We start from the raw sequence: 23050 nt of genomic DNA, 5'->3' as shown, positions 1-23050 counted from the left end.
CTGAAAATTATCGCAGTTTTAAATTGTACCCTTGTTCTCGCATTCAGCTGTAGAGCCCGAAATTATGCAATTCCTAAATATCTCGGTTTGCTTGCGGTTAGAATACATTCTGTAATAACGAAGTAAAAATTGACTTTGTGTCTAAACGTCACAAGCCAGACAGGTTCTCTTCACGTGTAACATTTGACTCTTGGGGTCATACACTGGACGCCATATTTGTATAGCCGTCTTTTGTTTCACATAATCCTGTTTCCGGTTCATCTAGTTAATTACTGATGCCGGTAGATGGCAACCCTCTCGCTTGCCTTAGAAACTTCGCTTTTGGGACCTGTGAACCACAGTAAATACTTTTAACCATGATGTAAACTCCAAACAGAATCTGCTCTCAGAATTACAGTATTAATTTGCAGGAAGCCAAAGTAAAGTTTGTCCCACTATACGCCATGTAGGCGCTTGGGGGGAGTGTCGGTGTAGCTCCAACTCATTCTTAACCTCGGCACTAGATGCGGGTGAGTGGTAAGCATCACGCCCTGGCCGGCTTTACCCCCGGGAAAGGACCCCGGTACCCATTGTAGAGGAAGCTGGGTTGGCCCCAGAGGCTAGAGGAAAAATCCTCTGCCCCCGTCAGAGATCGAACCCCGGTCGTCCAGCCCGTAGCTAGTCACTAGCAACTTAACTTAAATGTGTTTACTTCAATTGTTGGCTGGTAGACCGCTTAACAATCGCTAGGAAGTCGTTTGTTTACTGTGTACTGTATTGTTGTCTGCGTTGTCTCGGATACTCAGGGGAAGTTTGTAAATCGTTCGTTAGAAAGAAATCGACTATGGCGGTCTTACGATTAGCTTTGTGCGTTTTTCTGTTATTTGGTGCTTCGTGTGGCTTCAAATTCGCAGACCGTGGATGGAGAGACAAGCCCCATGAAGGTAGGCGAAGTGTCTGGTTGTCTATGATTATAGTTTGGACAATATACAGGGTGATATCAAAATCGATGTTTTATTAAATTGTAATTTTTGCCGTGTCGGTGGAACATCTTTGTAGAGTTTTTAATTATACCAGAAAGTTTTTTACTCTGACAAATGCCCAGTTTATACCACGAATGAATTTTAAAGTACCAATAATCGACCTATAAGCTTTTAACTGCAATTACATTCGAGACCGTCTGGCGCAGTTGTGAATAACTTCAAGGGTCTATCAAAGAAGGTGACCAGCTGAGTAACTGTTAGCTTCTCGAGAAGACCACTGCGCCGTGGAGTATTGGTCACCTCATGACGTCAGAGCGCAATTTCGCCTAACAATTACAGGGCTTTTGAGACAGACTGTACAAGTGCAAATCATAACAGCTGTTGGCTCGATGTAACTTTTAGCCCACTGATTAGCAACAGAATCTTAAAACAAACTTAAAAATATTCCATTCTATAAAACCCCGGGGTTCAGATGAATCGAATCCAAAGCCTCCAACCATATTTAATTAAGGTCCATTTTAATATTATCCTCCAGTCTATTTGGCCGTGTCGTTCAACAAAATGTTACGAGCATTTCTCATCTCCCCCCCCACACGCTCTACATGCCCTGCCAATCCCACCCTTTTCTTTCTATTTGTGGTGTAGAGCACAAGTCATGAGGTCCTTAATATTTATATTTTTTTCGATCGGCGTGGATTCCGACATCTCGTGGGCCACCACGCCCAGGCCCCACCACTTTAAGTTTTAGAAATGCCTCCATGCTTTATGCTGATGTAGTAGTTTAGTTAAGATTTAAGTTGTTCTCCTGAAGATGGCCGAATAAGGTCGAAGCGTGTCGTACTTGAACGTTATACCTATGATATGAGCGCGAATTTATGGCGAGGCCTGAAATAATCTTAAATCTTCTGATCCGAAGGTTAATATCGTCAGATGGGTTTTCGGAGGGAATATATTGTGATATTTGTTGACGTGTGGCAATATATAAATAAATAAATAAATATATATCGTACATCTCACAATTCATTCGTCTGTAGATGGGAGCATGCATTTTAAAAAGTCTATTCGCACATTTTTGAATCGGAAAAAAACATTCGCAAAGCTGCATTCACCGAATTATAAAATTTTATTATTTTTAAAAATTTATTTATAGGCCTATTTAAACCCTGTGATGAAATATAGGCGTATATTTGTAATTTTAAAAAAAACATTATTTACAGAAATGAGTGTCATTAAACATGCACGTAAGTGTTTACTTCAATTGTTGGCTGGTAGTCCTGTTGATTTCGTAACAGTCGCAGTCGATTGTTTACTGTGTACTGTATTGTTGTCTGCGTTGCCTCGGATACTCAGGGGACGTTTGTAAATCGTTCGTTAGAAAGAAATCGACTATGGCGGTCTTACGATTAGCTTTGTGCGTTTTTCTGTTGTTTGGTGCTTCGTGTGGCTTCAAATTCGCAGACCGTGGATGGAGAGACAAGCCCCATGAAGGTAGGCGCAGTGTCGAACGATTGGTGTTAACCGACGTTTCGGCAAGGATTCACGGGGCTCACATGTTGTCATATTTTCTATCACTTATTACACAATTTTGATATCAAATACAAAGACGCGAGACTTCAGATTTCCGAGTTCGTCAGTTGCGTGATTAATGAATTCCTGTTGTTTTGTGAACCAGGCAGGTACACGAAAGGAATCGGTGATTACGATCTGCTGGTGCCGGTGAGAGTCGATCCTGAAGGTTCCTTCGTCTCGCACTCTCTCCCGAGTTTCTTCCAGCAGGACGTAAGAAGGAGGAAGCGGGAGGCACGTGCGGATTCCGAAAGAGTGCATTATGGGATTAATTTGGACGGACAGGACCACGTGGTGGAGCTGTGGCCGAACCACGGTCTGATCTCGCCAGGATTCGTTGTGGAGACTCGGCAGTCAGGGTCTGCGAGTGATCTCAACAGGCTCAAGATCCGATCTGTGAACGATTCGCAGTGCCATTACACCGGGCGGATCAAGGGACAACCAGAGTCACGGGTGGCGCTCTCTACTTGCGACGGAATCGTGAGTCAACTGTTTTAACTCTCATTTTCGCGGTGTTGGTACTTTGTGTCTTCAGAAGTACCAACATGAATTGTTTACTTCCGGTTTGTTTGAGGACGCTGTCGGTAGGTCGAATTCGACAGCTTCGATTAATTGGATAATTGATGAAAAATCAGTTGAAGGTATACTGAAGGAAGCGGCCATTGCAGATCTCGAGGTACTAGTCGGATGTGTCTGAGGCGAAACCCGGAAACTTGATCATGTTTGAATTTCCGGTGACTTAACCCTTAAAGTGCTGTGCCCAATTATCGTTATCAGATGTTTTGAACGTAAGTCACATTTTTTCCTTCCATTGGTCCAAATTCGCTCATTTCAAAGAAATATATTGCCGGGTCCAAAGTACAAATTTTACAGAATCCACATTGAATGTTGGTTCAGTTGCCATTTAAAATTACTCAAACTACGGATTAAAAATGACAGGTGCTGGGGTGACACTTGCCTTGCACCTGAAACCGAATCGGCTTTTTTGTTTAGAATTTGTTGTAGATAATTTTTTCATTCGTTCTTAGATGTAAGTGAAAAGAAGGCATTGTGTTACGTTGCATAGTTTTATATGCATGGCACATGATGAATTATGCGTGGTAATATCTACTATCAGACAAAAGTGTCTTGTCAGTGAAAATGGTGGTCAGGGTGAGCTGTGGTGTATAAACGAAGATTAACTTAATTTCCTAACACTTATTTTTGTGCTGTGGTGTTCTTTAAAAATGTAAAACTGAAGCAAAATGACATTTATAATTTCAGCCTATCAACTGATTCAGCTGCCCTTGTAATTCAATACGTTAAAGTATGGATCCATTTAATTTTCATAATTTTTCTTAAATTATAAGTCAGTCAGAAACAAATATAGAATAACTGATTTGCACAGGTCAAAGGTGTAATCGGTGTTCGGATCCACAGGAGGACGTTCATGATTATGGACATTCATCCTGCATTCCGCATTGCAGGGACTGAGATCACTCAGGGTCACAGAATCTTCCAGCTTAAGATTGTGTTACCCCATGAGTGTTTTAAGTGTTTACATAGAGAAATAACAGGCGAGACATTTTAAATTCCTGCTTGCATATTTAAGCGGAATGAAATGACACATTACTCGTGGCACTTCTTGTCCTAGGTCGGTCACATCAGGACCAAAAGGGATGTTTACCTCATCGAACCTGTTGAAGGTCATGAACCGGAAGCCAATGGTCAACATTTACATCTTGTCTACAAGAGATCCGCCAGTCACGATCGCAAAGGAAAGTGTGGTACAAGAAGTAAGCGTATTCTGTGATACCTTCTCTTCCACGTGCATAATTGCCAAAGACTCACGATACACATTTCTTTTCTTTTCTCTCTTTTTCTGTCTCAGTGACAAGATTATGCTCAGAGATTTTCTCTTGTTCTACAGAAAAATAATCTGTTTCTTAAGTGCTGAGTGTGAAGTTTCAAATTGAAATGGGAAAATATGTAGGCCTATTTCACGTGGTTCTCTAGACTTTGACTGATAAAGATTTCAGTTAGTTATTAAGAAATCTTTACACCTTTTACGCTTTCCTCTTTTTCGCATCAAATTCTGTAAACGTAGTCAGTTGGGCCGGTGTCGGTCCAGTCGTAGCTCAAGCGGTTAATCGATGATGATTATGGTGAGTTTTTCATGATTTCAGACGACTGGGAAACCGCGTGGGCAAATCGTTTGAAAAACGAGTACAAACAAAAAAAAGACAATGCCCGTAAACGTTCCATCTGGGATGATACGCGAATGGATTTTAATAGAAAGAGATCTGTTGATGACGACACCAAGTACATTGAAGTGATGCTTGTAGCTGACAAGAAATTCCTTGAGGTCCGGAAAGACATCGACTACGAGCAGTACCTCCTCACAGCCACGAACATGGTAAGAAAACGCGAGACCACAACCTCGGGCATCCGAGTCCAATCCGTACTGTCACAGTTTAATGTTACCCCTCTTTAATTTGACTAGTATTTTCAAATTTCTATTACATTACGCGTTATATAAGTTTGTATGGTGGGCACTTTCACTATCTTCACTGCATAATGATTCATATGAACACATTACATTAGCTTAGGCCAGGGGTGGCCAAGCCGCGGGCCGCATGTGGCCCGCCTTGAACATTTTTCCGGCCCGCGAGATTCATCACACTTTTACAAAATATATTTATTTTATAATGGCCAAAGTAGTGAAAACCAATGTATTAAAAAAATACATTATTTGTGCATCCATATATTCAAAAATTATCTGTCATAATTATGAGAAAAAATTTACAATGTACGCTTAGTATCATTATTATTATATTATCTATGTTTACATGTAAGAATAATAGTAAACACAATAATAATAACTCATTATGTTTCAATTTTTCACTCCAAAAAAAATGTCTATAGTGTATCTAAATCTAATATGGGGATATATAATTTTATATGTGGCCCGCGGAGTTATGATGCATTTCCAAAGTGGCCCGAAAGATCATTTGGGTTGGCCACCCCTGGCTTAGGCCAAGACCATTTCCTCCCATGTCCCTTCCAATTCATTGTCCGCTATTATCCTGTCAAAGTATGCTGCGTAGTCCGAGTCCCTGACATCTTCGTTAAATAAATCTATAACCCATCTAGATTTTGTTAATCCAATAGTTGGCTCCCAGGGTCAAGCTGATGCTGTTTATTTTGATCTTAGGAGTGCATTTGATCTTGTCCCTCACAATCTATTACTCAACAAGCTCAGTGCTTTCGGACTCTCTGATGGTTACGTAAACTGGTTTCGTAGTGACTTAACCAACAGACAATCCCAGGTTCGCGTTTCTGGAACTCTTTCGTCTCCTTTTGTAGTCCTCTCTGGAGTTCCACAGGGATCTGTTTTGGGTCCTCTACTTTTCAACTTGTTTATTGATGACATATGCCGAGTAATTAATCATTCTAAATGCCTTCTTTTCGCTGATGATATCAAAATTTTTCGTGCCATTAAATCTCCCAACGACTGCAATCAACTTCAAACTGACATTGACTCGGTACAAGGTTGGTGCACTGCTAACTTCATGAAACTCAATATTAGTAAAACTACAGTAATTTCCTTCTCCAGGAAAACCACTACTTTGACCTTTGATTACAAACTTTTTCAGTCCTCTATATCACGTACCGACACTATTAAAGACCTGGGAATATTTATCGAATCTAAGCTCCGATTTCACAACCATGTTGACCACATATTTTCACATTGTATTAAGTTTCTGGGTCTTGTTCGCACATTAACCTTCTCGATCTCTTCTCTCGATTGCCTGTATATGTTATATGTAACCTTAGTTAGATCCAAGCTCGAGTACGCCTCGGTCATTTCGAATTATATTACGACTACTGATGCCAACAAACTGGAACGTATCCAGCAGAAGTTTGTGGCCCTCTGCTACTATCTTCTCCTCCCCCAAGTGCATTACAAATTCGCTGATGCTTTAGAGTATTTAAAACTCCAGACCCTGCGTAAGAGAAGGCATTCTAGTGATGCACTGTACCTTGAGCAGGTTAACCGAGGCTTTAAATGCTGTCCTTCCCTTCTGGAAGCTGTCGGTCTACGCATCCCTGCTTGGAATCTGAGAGATTTTTCTGTGTTCAGTTTTAACCCTTTGATCAAAAACAGTCCTTCTGCTAGACACACATCAGCTGCTAATGTCGTCTGCAGGGACTTGGACGTATTCGAGACGAAAATTGTCACACTTCTTCACATTCTATAATAGTATAATTTACTTAATTGATTTAAATTATTTGTACAAATATGCTAATATATTTACTTGCAGTTTTCTTGTGTATTAACGTCCTCCGTATTAATGTATTTTATATTCTGCATTTTATGTTTTTATTGTGTTCGTACCGCCACGGTGGTCTAGTGGTCAGAACACTAGCCTTGTAAGCGTGGGGTCCCGGGTTCAATTCCCGGCGGTACTCAAATTTATAACTTGTGTTGGGCAAGGCCGTGGTCTAGGCATCACGGAGTTTTCCTCCGGGGGCTTCCCCGGTTTCTCCGTGGCATCCCAACAATTACTCCATTCACACACAGAAGAAGGCAATGGCAAACCACTTCTGGATCATCTGCCAAGAACGTATATGAACAGGTCCCAGTCCGAGAAAAGGATGGAAGGATCCTGTTCATATGGACCTGTCGTCAGACAGAACACTACAAAAAAAAAATTGTGTTCGTGTGCTCGTCTCTGTGCTGTATCTGTAATTGGCCTTCAGGCTGTTGATACAGCACACTAATAATAAATAATTGAATTGAAAACTTAGGACATTCTGCCGGGTAGAAATAACGTCACTTTATTTGGTCGTTTTAAACTACCGACGTGAAGTACGGACATTGAAGCCTCTCATCGCGTACGCCTAGAATTTGTTCTCCGTTACCTCTTCAGTCGTTATTATTTTCTTTCAGGCTTCTGATATCTTGCATGACGAGACTGTGGGACAGACAATGGATTTGGTGTTGGTTCGATTAATGTATCTGGAGAAAGAAGATGAAGAGGTAAGTTTAAAGACGGGAAGTAATTTTAATAACAACTGAAGAATCACATAATTTATAGTAAAATAATTCAAAGTTAATTGACGTATATTATAGGATGGATAAAAGATAAAAGATCAGTATTTCGACTTTGTTTAATCAAGTTTTGCCACGCAGGATTTGTACTTTATGTTCAAATGCAAGAAAGTTGCTTGTTAACATTTGTATTAATGTTATTATTAAAAGGCCGATGTGACTCTTGAAGTTAATAAAATAACACGAACATTTCGAACAAGACAGTTTCGTATAATTGCAGGTTGGTCTTACAATCAACACAGACGCTGACGCTACTCTAACAAGTTTCTGTAAATGGAGCACAAGGAAGAATCTTGCGCCGACGCATCCAAACCATCATGACATATCTGTCCTTGTTTCGAAGTGAGTGTTTTTCTTATGTGACTAATAAGATAATAATAAAAGGGGTTCAGACGCACTTTGTGTAAATAACTCAGTCAACTTATCAAGTCACTGGAAAAGTGAGCGTAATTTAATGCGGGATTCGGCTCTCAAAAGAGGTTGGGTCTCCCATTTCCTTTCAAGAACTTTATTTCTGTTAACATCTGTTGACGTGTGTATCCACTAGAGAGTGCAAGATGTTCTTTGTTGTCTCGGAATTAACTGGGGACTGAAAGACGATCAATTGTTCTCGGTCATCATTCAGCCTATTAATGGTGTCTGTTCCTTGCTAACGACACTCAGTCATTAAATTCGGCTTTCAATAAATGCAATAATTTAAACAGTTTTGAATTAATTCAAGCTTGTTCTGTATTTCCGAAAAGAAATGGAAGTTTTTAAACCTCTGCTGTGTGTATTATTTGGCACCACATGGATGAATTTTCTAGACAATGAGAAGAAATCAGATAAGTTTTTGACATTTGAAGGTTTCTGTCTGTCTGTCTGTCTCTAGAAGTTTTAAACAGCCAGAAAATTTCGGCAGTTGATTCTGTCTTGGCCCTCTGGTGACAAGAGGACAAATGCCTGATCATTTGGCCGCCCGATTAAGCTAGTCTCAAATCTAGTTTTAGGCATTGTGTTTTTTTAAAGCACCTAGACGATGGGTAAAGCAAGAAGAAAGTTTTAGTTTGACTGAACTTCTGAAATGTATGGAAACCCCTGGTGAAAGGCCACGTCGATGAAACCAGTTTGCAGCATTAAGGCGTGACTGGAAGTAACGAGTTGTAATCTTGAATTAAAAAAAATGCTAATCTATGCTTATGACTGTAATTCCTTATTTTTAGGCATGACATGTGCTTAGGACCGGATGACTGCGGAACTTCGGGTCTCGCTGATATTGCAGGCGCCTGCGGTCCGAACCAATCTTGTTGTATCTGCGAAGATAAAGGCTTAGTTGTTGGTACCATCATTGCACATGAAATAGGCCACTTGTAAGTTCATAAACATTATGTTTTTGATATCTTCTTCTTGTAGCATTATAACCCTGTGTGGGTCTTAGCTTGTTCGACGAGTTACAGCTTTAGGTCTAAATTCGTGTGTTACTTCTTTAAGCTCCTTATGAAATTTTCTACTTTAATTTCTACGATGGTTTTCTATCATACTGTCGATCTTTCTTCCTAACGCTTCTCTTCTTTCTACATATTCTGGTGGCCAATATCCGTTTTTCATTATATATGTTTTTTGATAACAGACAACAGAAATTTTACAGCGTAATATGACGTAGCATTAACACGTGAGAAATGAGATATTTTCAAACTTTGTGGTCAGGAAAATTCAGGGGGAGGTACAACTCGGAAACCAGGTGTATACGGGAGGATAATGTTAAAAATGATGGGATTTGATGTTCTTGCTTTGACTCGGATGTAGTCTGGTAGAAGTTGACAGACGTTTCACAGGAGCTTTAAGGCGTAACATCCAAGGAAAGAGTCACATCAAATATTGATCTTATTGGGTTAAGATCTGCCGCATTTAGCCTTCATTCAGTTATCTTGGGATAGGGTTCGGTGTTGATCTGTTGTAATCATGGCAGTGAAAGTTAAGAAATTCCTTGATTGGCTCAGTTACTATCGGCTTCTGGAGAACTCTGCTCCATGAAGTTAGCGTTGATTCAGATGAATAAAGAGACTTTTATATACTAATCATGTGGTCGTATTGTCGCTACTGTTTAATCGCAAGGTACGATATGTGCGTCTCATTAACAGAGACCTTTATTTGTGGTATGCCCTATGAATATGCCTGTCTATCTGCCTTGTTTACGTCTGTGCGTTGCGGTGTGTTACAGGTTGGGTGCTGACCACGACTCTGAAGATGACAACCCCCCACCGGGAGAATGCCCGGGAGCAGTAGAAGGTTACAATATCCATGTTATGGCACCGTGGTCTCAGGTTTCGCCTGCGAGTTGGTCAACTTGCAGCAAGAAATTCATAGCAGAATTTTTTGAGTATGTCATGCCCTAATAAACCACGTATTGAGCTGTTTTTTTGTTTTCAAATTGCATTGGTAACGCGTGCGACATTGCCCTAGAAACATTATCAATTTGAAGTAAACGAAAATGGTGAAATGCAGGTTTATTTATATATATATATATATATATATATCTGTATTTGTAGCTACTTGTCACCAAATATTATTAGGATAATCAAATCAAGAAGCAGAAGGTGGTGTGGCCCGTAGCATGCATGGAGGCTTTCAGAAATGTGTACAAAATATTAGTAACACATTTTGAAACTTGTGTATATTCTGCTGCACATTACTCGTCCTGGTCATATTTAATTTTGAAAGTTTCTGAAATTGCAAGAAGAACATATTTATTCCAGTATCTTTTGCAGGAGCGGCTTAGGTACTTGTCTGTTAAATGAACCTCAAGAACACGACTTCAAATTTCCTGAAATGCTTCCTGGCGTTTTGTATGACCGTGCGTGGCAGTGTATCGACAGTTTTGGACCTATGGAGCCTTGCGACCACGGCCCGGTTTGTGTGACTTCTGTTTATATTTGAACGTTTGACGTTATGATTTTTCCTGATTTTGAATTTCTCCTTCCTCTTCAGAGGCGCAACTTATCAGACAGGGCAGTGCATTCGTATTCTGCATTGATGTTCATAACATTAGATTGTAACGTGAGTGCCAGGGTTATTTATTAAAGATGGCTTTTCATGTACAACCTGGATAGGTAAATGTTATGTGTTGGTATGTTTTTTATTTAAATTAATAAAATTTTGTTTATCCATTTTTTTGCCACTGCGTACAGATGAAAAGACAAACAAGGATTTAATGGTCACTACGTAGAGTCACAAATGCACATATCTCTCGTGCCTCTTATTCGAAATGGATCAGTTATGATGCTGGATCTGTGATCTGCTGCTGCCTTCATCCTCACATTAAATTTTACTATCATTTACAGGATAAAAACTGCAAGTACCTGACGTGCAGGACCGCCGGTGCCCAGGAGTGTACTTTTATCGGCCCACCAGCCGATGGAACCAGCTGCGGCGATAACAAGGTATGAACTGTGACAGATTTAAATAGAATTAAATATTTCATTTTATTTATGGAATGTAAAGGTGAACCTTTTTATCCCAGAATTTATGGCGAAAATTACAAAATAAGTATCGGAAGTCGTGTTTACTAGACTGACGTTGCATTGCTCAAATTGCAGTCTGTAGATTGTAGTTCCACCTCAAGAAAGCAAATTTTTTCTGTTGTAATCGCTGCCCCGCTACGCGCCACGTAGGTCGTTTGGGGGGAGTGGAGGTACAGCTCCAACTCTTTCTTGACCTCGGCACTAGATGGAGTGAGAGTGGTCAGCATCACGCCCCAGCCGCGCTTTACCCCTGGGAAAGGACCCCTGTACCCATTGGACAGGAGGCTGGGTGGGCCCCAGAGCCGGTCTGGACACAGAGGCCAGAGGAAAAATCCTCTGCCTCCGTCCGGGATCGAACGCAAATCGTCCAGCCCGTTTTCTGTTGTAATAGAGCAGGAATAAAAACACTCGAGTGGACAGACTACTTGTGTTTAAATGATCGGGGAATGCAGTTTTAAGCATTTGCACTGAAAAATCAGATTATGTAGTTAAAGAGAAATCAGAATAACCTGAAAAAATACAGAAAGTTTGTTGGACCCCCCCCCCCAAGTTACAGGCTGCCAGTCTATGCAGGACTTGTGGCAGATACAAATGGCACTGGGACAAGTTTCTTAGCGTGATATTTGGTCTTCCCCTGTCATTGTCATTCCAGCAGTGCTCCATACTCGTGATGATCAAAGGATCGATTTATGCTGTGACGTAACACACTCATCATTACAAAGTGATATTTTAACCGTCACATTGCACCTTTAGCGGACATAATTTTTATTTTGTCGCCAAAATTACCTGGAACTTTAATGCATTTACAGTGGTGCTTTTCGGGCGAATGCGTTGATGTCGGTGTGAGGGCGAAGGCCGTTAATGGCCAGTGGGGAGAGTGGGGCTCGTGGTCCGAGTGTTCTAAGAAATGTGGTGGTGGAACATCTTCCAGTGAACGCAAATGTGACAACCCCAGAACTGCTGGCCACGGGGAGTATTGTCTTGGGAAACGTCGCCGACACAGACCGTGTAATACCGAGGTGAGTCCGATATTCAGTCTGACGCCTGCACTACATTGCGGAATGATGGAATTTGTCAGTCACATAGAGGAGTATAATGCAGTGAGATTATTTTTGTGCATCTTGCAAATTGGTGGACCTCTCGGGTGGAAGAGTCGGACGCTCCTGCTGTCAGGCTGGCCGTAGATATTCCGGCTGCTAGGGGAACCAACACACTCGCAGCCTAAATTCACCAGAAATAAAACTTCCCGTGATTAGGGTAGATGCTGGAAATTATCTTCGTTGTTCATCTCAGTTTCCCGTGTGCCTTCGTAAAACTTGATTTACAAGTTTACGTGTGAGTTTTCTGTAGCTGTCCCACAGTTTGCTTGGGTGCTCGGAGAAGATCTCACTGTATGTGTGCTATTCTGTGACGTGTCAATAAACTTCAGACGTGTTGCTCTGAGCCGACATGCTTGTTCCTCCGCCCATAAATTTTGTCTTTTAACACAACAACTGAATTATTTATCAGAGAATGGAGGTAAAGATCTAGAAAGATGTTATAGTTGTTGAATTTTACGGTTTAGCCTGAGAAAGCGATAATGATGCTAAATGTGCTCCATTTTCAGGCTTGCGATAAGTAAATAACACAGGAGTGCGGTGTGAAGCCCAGAACGAAGATGACGTCAAGTGAACGCCTGGTAAGTTAAAATATCAGTAAGAGTGTTTGCTCAATAAAATTCTCTAAATTGTTCATCAGTGTGATCCTTCCGTTCAGAACAACCAAAAGCATTTTTCTGTTATCGGGAAGGAGACTTTGTACGTTGTTGTCGTACTGATTGTGAAGAAAAGGCTGGAAGTGAGACGATTAAAATTGCTTTTCTAAAAATGTGAATTGGTTATAATCATGTGGGATACAAAAAGGAATAATACATCTTGACACTGTGTGCAGATTGTTCTGAAAAATTTCCCTTAGGCCTACAGTGAACATGTAAGAAAGTGTATAGGCCCGTGTTAAATATTTGAAAATAAAATTAGTGATGTTTCTAGAAAGGCCAGACAGATCAAGTAGAATCACGTTGAAAATTCTTCAACGCATTTGCCTGATTGTCTAAAATATAAATTCACTAAAAAGCCCACAAGTGATTGCCTAGGAACAAGTCCAAGATGATTATGTTTTCTCCTGACACTCTTTGCCATTGGTCCCGCGCCGTAGCCACGCGGTCTGAGGCATCATGCTTCTGACCGGCGATATGGAATGTGCATTGGTTCAATTCTCGGGGGAGAAGAAATCTTCTAGTGAGCTTTCGACCAGTGTATGGGATCGGTGCCATCCCAGCATCGTGAGGAAATTGGGGAGATACAATGAGTAGCGTAATCCGGACAGGAAAGCCAGCAATGGCTGGGTGTTTGTCGTGCTGACCACACGTCATCCTGTATCTGGTTGGATGATCGTTCACCTCTGATTACGCATGTGAACGTGAGGCCAGCAGCCAGCTAGTCGGCTTTGGCTCTGAAGCTGTTACACCACGGATTATTATTATTATTTACTCTTTGCCTTTGGCATACAAGACGTCAGAATATTCTTTGGTTCAAGTAGCCAAACGAATTTTCTGATGTGTGGTCTTCTTCGAAAATTTGAGATTCAGCTGGTCAATATATCACCCATTGACTAAGGCTCTTGAAGGGCCTCTTCTGTGCTTCCTTTACACCATATTTATCTGAGATTCATATCCATATTACCTTCCCATCTTTCTTGTTTTTCCCTTCTGCTCCATCCTTGCACATTCAGTGGATGTTAATGTGATTTTTACAGATTATTGCACGTACAGAGATTTAAGGACAGAATTTGCACTAAATTGTTTTGATTAAGAAGGTAATAAGTAACATGTTATTTGCTTTGAAAGGGTACAGTCACATGAAAATAATTGCAATGACAAGAAGATTGGAATGTAATCACCCTCTTTGTTTCAGGTGGCGCACTGGTGAATGGGGCAAATGCAGTGGCTGCTTTGACGGGCCACATCGTGAATACCAGGTTGTGGATTGTGTTAAACAGTCTCCATTTGAAGACGATGAAGACGGCTGTCTTCTGGGTTGCAGCGCCACGCAGTCTTTCAGTCGTTTACTGATGATTCAGCGTACATGCTGCCTCCAACATCAGGGTTATGAGTGTAGGAGGAAGCAACGACGTCTGAAATGCTGGTGAACTTCTGCCGGAGTACTCGGTGCTACAACCCAGAAGACAGCCATCCTTAAGAACCTCAGATCCTTCTTGTTAAAAACTTTCATTTGTGAAAAATTCTGTATTTCTAAATTTCATTAAAACTCTTTTCTAAAATCTAAGAGGTATTTACATAAATTTTGCATAATGTTAAAGACATTTACTGGAAGAAGGAATGAATTCGGGGCATCTTCATCCATTCTCCCTCTATTCCTTTCACTCGCCCATTTCCACGCCTCCGTTCTCTCCTACTCCTTTTCTTTCAGCCTCTTCATCACACAAATCAGAATTATTTCTAAAAGCTGCTTAATGGCAGAAATACTTGTAAAATTTCCCTAATGTTAGCAGCACTTATTTCGCGATGTAATGTTATTTATGCCTCTGTTAGTGCAAGAAAACAGGAAAATAATAAAGTCCATTTTATGTAGGGTAAAACAGATTGGAGACGCAGTACTCTCTCCCAACAGACGTGCCCCTTTGTAGCGTGAATACGAAGAATGCTGTTTCATGTTTCATCGTGAGGTTATTTGATGGTCTGCCTACTAGGATGAACCGGGAAATCGGGACACTCGACTGTAGGAATGACAAAAGCGATAGAAATTAACAATAACAATACAAAGAAAAGTGATCTCCTGAGTTACAGGGGTGAACTGCCCCAGTGTCTCAGTCGTTAGGTCCCACCTGCGCTGTTCAAAGGAAATTTGATGTTCTCTGGCGTCGATGCTGGTCTTCTGCGTTGTAACACTGTAGGCAATTAGTGATGTTTCGGAGGAAAGCGTTGCTTCCATCTTCAGGCGATTTGATAAACGTACATTTCCCATTTTAAGGCATTCAGCTTATTTCAAGAGACTGCCCTCAAAATTCTTTAGAAGTACAAGAAGATGACAAGTGCGATGGTTCACGTCGGTGACTTCGAGTCTGACGTAGGAGGACTGCAGTTTTGAAATAGTTGTGCACGTACTCACGTTAGGCTCAAAACACCGCAGTTTTGTATGATTAAGCATCATTTTAAAAAGACTTGTGAAGGTATGAAACCCGTCTTCAGCCCTAACTGGCAAGTGGTTGTGTGTTTGAGGCTGCCAATGAATAACCAGCAACTTTCAGGTTTATAAGGTATTGTAGATGCGTCATATTGTGAATTAATAGTATTAAAATATTTAAATATTTAAAAATAACCGTCAATCACAATAAAATTAAAAGATTAAAATATCATATTATGTTCCCTATCGAGTACTCGATTTACATATGGAACTTACACAACATGTTTCGGCTATATGTAGCCATCTTCTGGTGTATTATATATATACTTTTTACTGAATTACTTTTTACGACTTTAATGATTTTTCTTCTGATGTTTTGTCCTTTATATTGATTCACCATTCGTTGTAGTACCATTTGTTGTGGTATCCCAGGTTGCAAATATGTTAATTTCGTATTACGTATTGATGTCGAAGTTCGTATATGGACCGTGAAGTAAATGTTTTAATCTTATTTGGAGAGATCGGAGGTGTACGTACTGCATTGGATGGTGGCTGGAGCCACCATCCAATGCAGTACGTACACCTCCGATGCCACCATCCAATGCAGTACGTACACCTCCGATCTCTCCAAATAAGATTAAAACATTTACTTCACGGTCCATATACGAACTTCGACATCAATACGTAATACGAAATTAACATATTTGCAACCTGGGATACCACAACAAATGGTACTACAACGAATGGTGAATCAATATAAAGGACAAAACATCAGAAGAAAAATCATTAAAATCGTAAAAAGTAATTCAGTAAAAAGTATATATATAATACACCAGAAGATGGCTACATATAGCCGAAACATGTTGTGTAAGTTCCATATGTAAATCGAGTACTCGATAGGGAACATAATATGATATTTTAATCTTTTAATTTTATTGTGATTGACGGTTATTTTTAAATATTTAAATATTTTAATAACTTTCAGGTTGTTGCAGAATTTGTAAACCCTGACAATGAATGTGTTGATAACGGCCACTGAAGTATTATATAAAAAGGTTCATCGTGAATGGACGAAATGTCATTCACAGACAACTTACAGCTGTTTTATTGACTGTATTGGAAACCGGATTTATCTCGTCTCAGTGTTTTGAGGCAATCCGCCATAACATACGCTTTAGTTAGACGTTTCCCAAAGTTAATTCGGCTTACTATGATTACTTCGTGGAAAAGCTACATACATGCTTTTGGAAGTTCATTAGGTTTGACCTGATTTCTGTGGGCTGGATCCGTTCCTTTTAATAAATGCATTAACGTCGTACTTTAATACATACGGTTAACTGACGGCTTCATACCGAAGTGGTCAGTGATCGGGCCCAGCTCAGTCCACGTGTGATCTGGGGTGGGCAGTGGTGCCTTTTTTTCTCCAGTCAATGTCATTCTAAAAACTGCTTCTCCATATTCACTAAAGTATCATATCCAAAGAGACATAACCTCACTCTGTGCAAGAAAGAGTGGAAGAGTGCCAGAAGCTTATGCTATCCTAATAACTTATATAGCCAAACTTTTTCAACATTTACGAGTCAAGACATTACGATAGATTTTGCGGGCCTATTGTCTTGAAGTAGTCATGTTATAAAGTGTTCGATTGTGGTTTTGTTGATATCAAAGAGGAAACTAACCACGTGACTGAGGGGGGCCAAGCTAGAGGTAAGAGTGGTTTGAGTTATAGATTTAGCAGGTCAAGTGAGGATCGCGAGTTCCAAATCCAACTGAGGTGTTGTTACATTCTCCATTCGAGGCTTTTTTTAATGGCTGGCATCATCCCGTTTCTCGTTCGGTTATTTGGCCCGCTTCGGTTTTACACTACCTCTTCGGTGGCTTTTCGGTGTTTACCTTTAACTTTGGCTTGTGTCTCACGGCTTTCAGCCACAGAGAATGTACTCCTATCTACCGTCAGCCTGACGAAGTAATTTCTGTCATCTCAAAACTTTGGAATTGGTGGACGGATGTTATTGAAATTCCTCATGGATATTATGCCATTGGAATCTATTTAGCAAACAGTACTATTTGATTTTCGGTTCCTTCCCCCCCCCCTCACCCAACTTTAATGCCGTGAATTTTGACAATCATGAGCCATTGTCCATGCTAGTCTGCACATGTTTTACAACGTCATCAATATGATAACGACATAAGCTTTTGTAAACGCTGTTACCAGGGAAGTGTGTCTGTGTATAGCGCACTATTTGGAAGGGAATAATGAAACAGTTTTTACGGGAGAGGAAGCACCGTTTAGAGCAGGATTGTATTATGTAAACTCTATGCAAGAAAGAGAAATGTCCAAAACGCGTATATAAGCAGGAAATTTCGGCCTTGCCTTGCCTTGCCTTCCAAGTCAGGGCAAGGCAAGGAAAGGCAAGGCAACGCAATTCAATGCAGGGCAAGGAAAGGCAAGGCACAGAAAGGCAATTCAAGGCAGGGCAACGCAAGGCAGGGCAGGGCAAGGCAAGGCATGGCACAGCAAGGCAATTCAAGGCAGATCAGGGCAACGCAAGGCAGGGCAGGGCAGGCAGGGCAAGGCAAGGCATGGCAATGCAAGGCAAAGCAAAGCAAGGCAAGGAAAGGCAAGGCAAGGCAGGTCAACGCAGAGCAGGGCAGGACAGGGCAGGGCAAGGCAAGGCAAAACAGGGCCAGGCAGGGCAGCCCAGGGAAAGGCAAGGCAAGGTAAAGCAAGGCAAGGCAGGGCAAGACAAGGCAAGGCAAGGAAGGGGAGGTCAGGGCAGGCAAGGCAAGACAAGGCAGGGCACGGCAGGGCAGGGTATGGCAAGGAAAGTCAAGGCAAGGAAAGGCATGGAAAGGCAGTACAGGGCAGGGGAGGGCAGGGCAGACAAGGCAAAGCAAGGCAAGGCAAGAAGTCACTTGTCCCAAGCCTTGAGAATTCACTTGTCCCAAGCCTTGAGAATTCACTTGTCCCAAGCCTTGAGAAGTCACTTGTCCCAAGCCTTGAGAAGTAACTTGTCCCAAGCCTTGAGACGTCACTTGTCCCAAGCCTTGAGAAGTCAGTTGTCTTAAGCATTGAGAACTCACTTGTCCCAAGCCTTGAGATGTCTCATGTCCCAAGCCTTGAGAAGTCACTTGTCCTAAGCCTTGAGAAGTCACTTGTCCCAAGCATTGAGAAGTCACTTGTCCCAAGCATTGAGAAGTCACTTGTCCCAAGCCTTGAGAAGTCGCTTGTCCCAAGCCTTGAGAAGTCACCTGTCCCAAGCCTTGTGATGTCACTTTTCCCAAGCCTTGAGAAGTCACTTGTCACAAGCCTTGAGAAGTTACCTGTCCCAAGCCTTGAGAAGTCACCTGTCCCAAGCCTTCAGATGTCACTTGTCCCAAGCCTTGAGAAGTCACTTGTCCCAAGCCTTGAGAAGTTACCTGTTCCAAGCCTTGAGAAGTCACCTGTCCCAAGCCTTGAGAAGTCACCTGTTCCAAGCCTTGAGAAGTCAGTTGTCCCAAGCCTTGAAAAGACAGTTGTCCCAAGCCTTGAGAAGTCACTTGTCCAAAGCCTTGAGAAGTCACTTGTCCCAAGCCTTGAGAAGTAACTTGTCCCAAGTCTTTAGAAGTCACTTGTCCCAAGTGTTGAGAAGTACGTATCCCAAGTCTTGAGAAGTCACTTGTCCCAAGTCTTGAGAAGTCACTTGTCACAAGAATTGAGAAGTCACCTGTCTCAAGCATTGAGAAGTCACCTGTCCCAAGCCTTGAGAAGTCACCTGTCCCAAGCCTTGAGAAGTCACTTGACCCAAGCCTTGAGAAGTTACTTGTCACAAGAGTTGAGTAGTCACCTGTCCCAAGCCTTGAGAATTCACCTGTCCCAAGCCTTGAGAAGTCACCTGTCCCAAGCCTTGAGATGTCAGTTGTCCCAAGCCTTGAGAAGACAGTTGTACCAAGCCTTGAGAATTCACGTGTCCCAAGCCTTGAGAAGTCACTTGTCCCAAGCCTTGAGAAGTCACTTGTCCGAAGCCTTGAGAAGTCACTTGTCCCAAGTCTTGAGAAGTCACTTGTCCCAAGCCTTGAGAAGTCACTTGTCCCAAGTCTTGAGAAGACACTTGTCCCAAGCCTTGAGAAGTCACTTGTCCCAAGTCTTGAGAAGTAAATTGTCCCAAGCCTTGAGCAGTCACTTGTCCCAAGCCTTGAGAAGTCACTTTTCACAAGCCATGAGATGTCGCCTGTCCCAAGCCTTGAAAAGTCACTTGTCCCAAGCATTGAGAAATCACTTGTCCCAAGCCTTGAGAAGTCACTTGTCCCAAGCCTTGAGAAGTCACCTGTCCCAAGCCTTGAGAAGTCACCTGTCCCAAACCTTGAGATGTCGCCTGTCCCAAGCCTTGAAAAGTCACCTGTCCCAAGACTTGAAAAGTCAGTTGTCCCAAGCCTTGAGAAGACAGTTGTACCAAGCCTTGAGAAGTCATTTGTCCCAAGCCTTGAGAAGTCACTTGTACCAAGCCCTGAGAAATCTCTTGTCCCAAGCCTTGAGAAGTCACCTGTCCCAAGCCTTGAGATGTCTCATGTCCCAAGCCTTGAGAAGTGACTTGTCCCAAACCTTGAGAAGTCACTTGTCCCAAGTCTTGAGAAGTAACTTATCCCAAGCCTTGAGAAGTCACTTGTACCAAGCCATGAGAAGTCAATTGACCCATGTCTTGAGAAGTAACTTGTCCCAAGCCTTGAGCAATCATTTGTCCCAAGCCTTGAGAAGTCACTTGTCTCAAGCCTTGAGAAGTCACTTGTCCGAAGTCTTGAGAAATAACTTGTCTCAAGCCTTGAGTAGTCACTTGTCCCAAGCCTTGATAAGTCACTTGTCCCAAGCCTTGAGAATTCACTTGTCAAAAGCCATGAGAAGTCACTTGTCCCAAGCCTTGAGAAGACACCTGTCCCAAGCCTTGAGATGCCTCATGTCCCAAGCCTTGAGATGTCACATGTCCCAAGCCTTGAGAAGTCACTTGTCCAAAGTCTTGAGAAGTAACTTGTCCCAAGACTTGAGAAGTCACTTGTCCCAAGCCTTGAGAAGTCAGTTGTCCCAAGCATTGAGAACTCACTTGTCCCAAGCCTTGAGATGTCTCATGTCCTAAGCCTTGAGAAGTCACTTGTCCCAAGCATTGAGAAGTCACTTGTCCCAAGCATTGAGAAGTCACTTGTCCCAAGCCTTGAGAAGTCGCTTGTCCCAAGCCTTGAGAGGTCACCTGTCACAAGCCTTGTGATGTCACTTGTCCCAAGCCTTGAGAAGTCACTTGTCACAAGCCTTGAGAAGTTACCTGTTCAGAGCATTGAGAAGTCACTTGTCCCAAGCCTTGAGAAGTCACTTGTCCCAAGCTTTGAGAAGTCAGTTGTCCCAAGCATTGAGAACTCAATTGTCCCAAGCCTTGAGATGTCTCATGTCCCAAGCCTCGAGAAGTCACTTTGTCCTAAGCCTTGAGAAGTCACTTGTCCCAAGCATTGAGAAGTCACTTGTCCCAAGCATTGAGAAGTCACTTGTCCAAAGCCTTGAGAAGTCGCTTGTCCCAAGCCTTGAGAAGTCGCTTGTCCAAAGTCTTGAGAAGTAACTTGTCCCAAGACTTGAGAAGTCACTTGTCCCAAGCCTTGAGAAGTCAGTTGTCTTAAGCATTGAGAACTCACTTGTCCCAAGCCTTGAGATGTCTCATGCCCCAAGCCTTGAGAAGTCACTTGTCCTAAGCCTTGAGAAGTCACTTGTCCCAAGCATTGAGAAGTCACTTGTCCCAACCATTGAGAAGTCACTTGTCCCAAGCCTTGAGAAGACGCTTGTCCCAAGCCTTGAGAAGTCACCTGTCCCAAGCCTTGTGATGTCACTTTTCCCAAGCCTTGAGAAGTCACTTGTCACAAGCCTTGAGAAGTTACCTGTCCCAAGCCTTGAGAAGTCACCTGTCCCAAGCCTTCAGATGTCACTTGTCCCAAGCCTTGAGAAGTCACTTGTCCCAAGCCTTGAGAAGTTACCTGTTCCAAGCCTTGAGAAGTCACCTGTCCCAAGCCTTGAGAAGTCACCTGTTCCAAGCCTTGAGAAGTCAGATGTCCCAAGCCTTGAAAAGACAGTTGTCCCAAGCCTTGAGAAGTCACTTGTCCAAAGCCTTGAGAAGTCACTTGTCCCAAGCCTTGAGAAGTAACTTGTCCCAAGTCTTTAGAAGTCACTTGTTCCAAGCCTTGAGCAGTCAGTTGTCCCAACCCTTGAGAAGTCACTTGTCCCAAGCCTTGAGAAGTCACATAACCCAAGCCTTGAGAAGTCACGTGTCCCAAGCCTTGAGAATTCACCTGTCCCAAGCCTTGGGAAGTCACCTGTACCAAGCCTTGAGAAGTCTACTGTCCCAAGCCTTGAGAAGTCACTTGTCCCAAGCCTTGAGAAGACACTTGTCCCAAGCCTTGAAAAGTCTCTTAACCCAAGCCTTGAGAAGTCACCTGTCCCATGCCTTGAGAAGTCACCTGTCCCAAGCCTTGAGAAGTCACCTATCCCAAGCCTTGAGAAGTCACCTGTCCCAAGCCTTGAGAAGTCACCTGTCCCAAGCCTTGAGAATTCACTTGTCACAAGCCTTGAGAATTCACCTGTCCCAAGCCTTGAGAAGTCACCTGTCCCAATCCTTGAGATGTCTCATGTCCCAAGCCTTGAGAAGTCACTTGTCCCAAGTCTTGAGAAGTAAATTGTCCCAAGCCTTGAGAAGTCACTTCTACCAAGCCATGAGAAGTCAATTGCCCCAAGCATTGAGAAGTCACCTGTCCCAAACATTGAGAAGTCAATAGTCCCAAGCATTGAGAAGCCCCTTGTCCCAAGCCTCGAGAAGTCACTTGTCCGAAGCCTTGGGAAGTCACTTGTCCCAAGCCTTGAGAAGTCACCTGTCCCAAGTCTTGAGAAGTCACTTATACCAAGCCTTGAGAAGTTACTTGTCCCAAGCCTTGAAAAGTCACTTGTCTCAAGCCTTGAGAAGCCTCTTGTCCCAAGCCTTGATAAGTCACCTGTCCCAAGCCTTGAGAAGTCACCTATCCCAAGCCTTGAGAAGTCACCTGTCCCAAGCCTTGAGAAGTCAACTGTCCCAAGCCTTGAGAAGTCACCTGTCCCAAGCCTTGAGAAGTCACCTGTCCCAAGCCTTGACAAATCACCTGTCCCAAGCCTTGAGAAGTCACTTGTCACAAGACTTTTAGAAGTCACCTGTCCCAAGCCTTGAGAAGTCACCTGTCCCAAGCCTTGAGAAGTCACCTGTCCCAAGCCTTGAGAAGTCAGTTGTCCCAAGCCTTGAAAAGACAGTTCTACCAAGCCTTAAGAAGTCACTTGTCACAAGCCTTGAGAAGTCACCTGTCCCAAGCCTTGAGAAGTCACCTGTCCCAAGCCTTGAGAAGTCAGTTGTCCCAAGCCTTGAAAAGACAGTTCTACCAAGCCTTGAGAAGTCACCTGTCCCAACCCTTGATAATTCTCTTGTCCCAAGCCTTTAGAAGTCACTTGCCCCAAGCCTTGAGAAGTCATTTGTCCCAAGCCTTGAGAAGTCACTTGTCCCAAGCCTTGAGAAGTCACTTGTCCCAAGCCTTTAGAAGTCACTTGCCCCAAACCTTGAGAAGTCAATTGTCTCAAGCCATGAGATGTCACTTGTCCCAAGCCTTGATAAGTCACTTGTCCCAATCCTTGAGAAGTCACTTGTGTCAAGCCTTGAGAAATTACTTGTCCCAAGCCTTGAGAAGTCACATATCCCAAGCCTTGAGAAGTCACTTGTC

At 42.5% G+C, this 23050-nt stretch overlaps 1 protein-coding gene across 2 annotated transcripts; it reads left to right on the top strand.

Annotated features, from left to right (window-relative positions):
* The first annotated feature begins 808 nt into the window (after positions 1-808).
* On the top strand, positions 809-14446 carry LOC110840834 (A disintegrin and metalloproteinase with thrombospondin motifs 7). 2 transcript variants are annotated; one of them, XM_022086110.2, is made up of 13 exons: positions 809-923; positions 2635-3008; positions 4162-4303; positions 4694-4923; positions 7462-7551; positions 7844-7965; positions 8826-8972; positions 9824-9982; positions 10371-10512; positions 10944-11042; positions 11933-12142; positions 12730-12801; positions 14075-14446. In XM_022086110.2, the coding sequence occupies exons 1-12, from the start codon at positions 824-826 to the stop codon at positions 12742-12744; spliced, it is 1830 nt and encodes a 609-aa protein (XP_021941802.2). In that variant the 5' UTR covers positions 809-823; the 3' UTR covers positions 12745-12801; positions 14075-14446. The 2 variants fall into 2 exon arrangements, with proteins under 2 accessions (XP_021941802.2, XP_021941801.2); XM_022086109.2 differs by lacking the exon at positions 809-923 and adding an exon at positions 2295-2450.
* Positions 14447-23050: the final 8604 nt, after the last annotated feature.

The sequence above is a fragment of the Zootermopsis nevadensis genome, unplaced genomic scaffold (assembly GCF_977971745.1).
Source record: "Zootermopsis nevadensis isolate Lab colony 2312 unplaced genomic scaffold, Znev_1.0 Znev_ptg000009l, whole genome shotgun sequence".
Lineage (NCBI taxonomy): Eukaryota > Metazoa > Arthropoda > Insecta > Blattodea > Termopsidae > Zootermopsis > Zootermopsis nevadensis.
The sequence above is the reverse complement of the archived record's forward strand: the minus strand, read 5'-3'. Positions and strand labels throughout refer to the sequence as shown.